The sequence below is a fragment of the Triticum aestivum genome, chromosome 4B, assembly GCF_018294505.1.
Source record: "Triticum aestivum cultivar Chinese Spring chromosome 4B, IWGSC CS RefSeq v2.1, whole genome shotgun sequence".
NCBI lineage: Eukaryota > Viridiplantae > Streptophyta > Magnoliopsida > Poales > Poaceae > Triticum > Triticum aestivum.
This window is the reverse complement of record NC_057804.1, coordinates 523121932-523125621: the sequence shown is the minus strand read 5'-3', so window position 1 is coordinate 523125621 and position 3690 is coordinate 523121932. Positions and strand designations below refer to the sequence as shown.

General features: G+C 55.3%; 1 protein-coding gene across 1 annotated transcript; it reads right to left on the bottom strand.

Moving 5' to 3' along the window:
- Positions 1-472: 472 nt before the first annotated feature.
- LOC123093068 (cyclin-D5-3) lies at positions 473-2783 on the bottom strand. The gene is made up of 5 exons (XM_044514954.1): positions 2141-2783; positions 1948-2034; positions 1522-1810; positions 1292-1440; positions 473-1201 (listed from the first exon to the last, which is right to left on the bottom strand). The coding sequence occupies exons 1-5, from the start codon at positions 2420-2422 to the stop codon at positions 1016-1018; spliced, it is 993 nt and encodes a 330-aa protein (XP_044370889.1). The 5' UTR covers positions 2423-2783; the 3' UTR covers positions 473-1015.
- Between the last annotated feature and the right edge of the window lie 907 nt (positions 2784-3690).

The following is a 3690-nucleotide window of genomic DNA, read 5'->3' as shown; positions in this document are numbered from 1 at the left end:
TCCAAGTACGTACTACTGTAGTAATTTTGCATTGCCTGATGCCACTACCACCCAAATACAGTGGGTTCAGAGAGGGGAAGGCAGTGCCGGACACCGCAAGAACAGCAAGCCAATGTTGCAAATAGCAGCGCGGGGGCGACCTGGTGGCAGGGCGCGCAATGGCCGCATGAGAATGGCCGCAAGCGAGGGCACAGTTGTTTTCACCCACAAATAACAGCGAGACAGAGCACCCAACCAACCACCCCCACTGCTGAAGCAGCAAGTGCGCACGGGGCTCGCAGATGAGGGGAGAGGACAGTCTGTTTCGGCATCTCAAGAGCATGGCATGGCAATGAGCCAAAATGGCATGACCCAACAGAGGCAAGGCAACCAAGCAGGCCATCATCATATGAATGAATGAATATCTGCTTAACTATTACGTACTGTATTACTTGTCACTGATGGAGTGACCAGAAGAGGACGAGAGGATAGAGGTCCAGCTAGCTCGCACACTATCCAAACACACACACGTACACAAAGGAAGGAGAAAAAAATGGCTCCCCACTCATATCATGCCTAGGCTTTGTTGTGCTCTCTTTTCTTTTCACCTCACTTTGAGCTGAGCTGAGAGCTCTTTGCAGCAGTAGTGCAGTACTCCTGCTGGGACTTTCTCTCTCTACCTCTCCTCTTTACACAGCCTTTTAAAGCCTGGATGGGAAAGATCTCCTGAAAACCAAAATCTTTCCGATCCTAACTTACCAATCAGCTGCAATAATTGCACAATCACAAGAATCAAGTCCTGCCCCCTATTTAGCCACCACCACCACCAAAATCACTGCTCAAGCTAATGAAAAAAAAAAGGGCTAAGGCTAGGGGGGGTGACAGAAATTAGCAGCAGCTAGAGTGCGAGCTGAACTCCAGCCAACATTCACACAGCTCCTCCTACTGGCTGCCTACTGGCCCTGAGGCGAATGGACCCTTCTCATCCACGGACTCATGTTCATCTAGCCTCCACCGCTCCTCCACCGGCTACTGTTCAACCAGCCCTCTCCACGGGGTCCTGTTCAACCACCCCTCCACGGACCATGGCCATGGCGACGGAGGTGCCCGGGCTCCCGGCGGGGGCGGCGGCAGAGACGCCGGAGGAAGCCACCTCCCTGCCCGACTGCGTGGACCTGTCCTCCTCCTGAATCATCACGCTGTAGCAGGAATACACATGCCCCTGTGCCACGGAGAAGAGCATTTACACATCATTGCCCCTTTTCACCAACAGATTTCCAAAAAGGGAGGGGTTATTATGATGGGGGCTTACGGTGTGTAATTGCTGCCATGATGAGCCCAGGATCGCCTTGAGCTCCTCCTCTAGGTTCGGGGCCGTCCCCGTCCCCTCCCTGCCGCCGCGCGCGACCAGGATGGACGCCAGCGCCATGGTCGACGGCTGGTACTCCACCGAGCTCATCGCTGCACACACACACGAGAGCTCTTTTTAGTATGATCCGATCCGATGGGATGATGGGGTGGAACGGGAGAATGGTCTCTGACCTTTGATGGAGGCGAAGATGCACTTGACGGCGCGCAGGACGATGGCCTTGCGCTCGTCGTGCCGGAACCTGGCCACGAAGCAGCTCAGGTACGGGAACGGGGTGCCGGCGATCATCTGCCACTTGAGGGTGCCGAGGACGAGGAGCTCCATGCGCAGGATGGAGGCGCTGTCGAAGTCGTACTCGTCCGGCCGGAACTCCGGCAGCCGCGGCACCCGGTGCTCCTCCACCTTGGCCGCCAGCGACAGGCACGCCACCGAGAGGAGCTGCAGAGCCCACTCCTTCCCCCTCTGGATCCCCAAAAACGGCAATGCGGAGTCAGGCATTACATCGAACACTCGACGGCACCACAGAAAAGAACAGAACGGAGCAGAGCAGAACAGAGGAGGAAGGCAATGGCGGCGCAGGGTGATTAATTATTACGTACATCGACTCGCCGCTGCGCCAAGAACCGATCGAGGTACGTCACCGCCACGTACGCCGTCTTCCCGCTGAAGAGGAACCTCGCGTTCGTCTGCCAACAAGCACGCATATGGAAACCATTGAACAAAGATCCGGTTTTGACAACAAATTTCGTCTGGGGAAAAAAAGGGCGGGTGTGGAAAGACGGCGCGCAGCACCTTGACAATCCAGTCGACGCACACGGCGCGCGCGGCCTTGGTCCACTCGTCCAGCTCCTCACCCCACGTGCCGCCGCCGCCGGCGCCCTCCTTGGAGAGCATGAGCGCGACGTACTCGTCGTCGCGGTCGAGGAGCAGGAGACCGTCGTCGGCGGCGAGGCGCGAGTCCGCCAAGCCGCCGTCGGGGCTATCGTCGTCGAGGAAGAGGTCGTTGCCGTCCTCGAGGCAGATGAGCGTGGAGGTGGGCGTGGCGGGAGCGGCGGAGGTGGACGCGTCCCCCATTGGCGCGTGAATCAATCACAAGAGGCCGTCCCCGTGCATGCGCGGGGAAAAAGGAAGGAAAAGGCAAGGAAAAGGATCCAGCGGCGGCAAGGCACAGGGGGAAGGAGGCGCGCGGCGCGGCGGATGAGTTGGGAGGAGGCGGAACAGAAATGAGAAAAGGATTCCTCCCCCGCCCGCGCGCGGCGAAAGGGGAGACAAATCTGCAGTTAGGGAGACGGATTGGAGAGAGAGAGAGGGAGAAATGGATGGGAAGTTGAGGTGTAGGTCGCGTGGCGCGTGGGCTGTGGGAAGACTCGACTGGACGGATGCGTGCGGGGTTTCGCGCCAGTGGTGGTGGCGGAGAGGCGGAAGGAAAGGGTAGGCGACGAGTGGCGTGGTCCGCCGGTCCTGCTGGCTGGACGGACTCTGCTTTGTCCAGTTGGGGGTGTACCTACGTACTACGCATCGTCTACGTGCATACTGGTCGCCGTTTGCGTTTTTTGTGACCGGATCTTGAACGTATCTGAGCATGGCTGCAAGCATTGCCGTATTCCTGAATAGCGATACTGCGAGAAGGCTCGTAATAATACCAGCTTTAACCCATGATGCCGGTTTTATGGAGAGCGTATCTCTGCATTTTCCTGCATGAAGTTGTGTGTATCTGTATCTTGTATTTCTTTAGTACTGTTAATACATATTAAATTTATTAAAGGATGCATATTTATGATAAATATACTCACCAGTCCCTCCATCTACATGTATAAGTCCGAGCGTTAGTCTGTACGGTCTAGTCATTTCGGTCTTCTAAAAAGTCAGTCTTCCACATTTTTTCTTTTTTCTCTCTCTATTCGGTTCTCGGTCAATTTGGTTCGGTCTTTGGTATTGAGAGAACAGGCCGATTTCATAAAAAAAATACAATATGATTCGTTGATCTAAAAAGAACTAAGGGCACAATTATATGAGGTACTTACACTGAGACTTTTAGGATTCAAGAGAAGGGCTCAGGAGACGGGGTCGGGGACTCAGGTACACAAGATTGATAAGCATCGAGGGCTGGATGCAGGAGCGTGTGAGCCCGCGGGATTAATGGATGTTGTCTACTGCTAAGGATTTACTAGTAATTCGGTATCAGGTCAAAAAACGGGAAGTAGCCCTCATAGGGTGGTGCCCATGGCCGTGATTATCAAAGGGTGGGTCGTTTTCCCATCATAGACGGCTTCCACAACCATCGGGGGGCACCCATGCCATGGTCTGAACTTGGCCGCTGCCTATCCACGTGTGCACGAGCC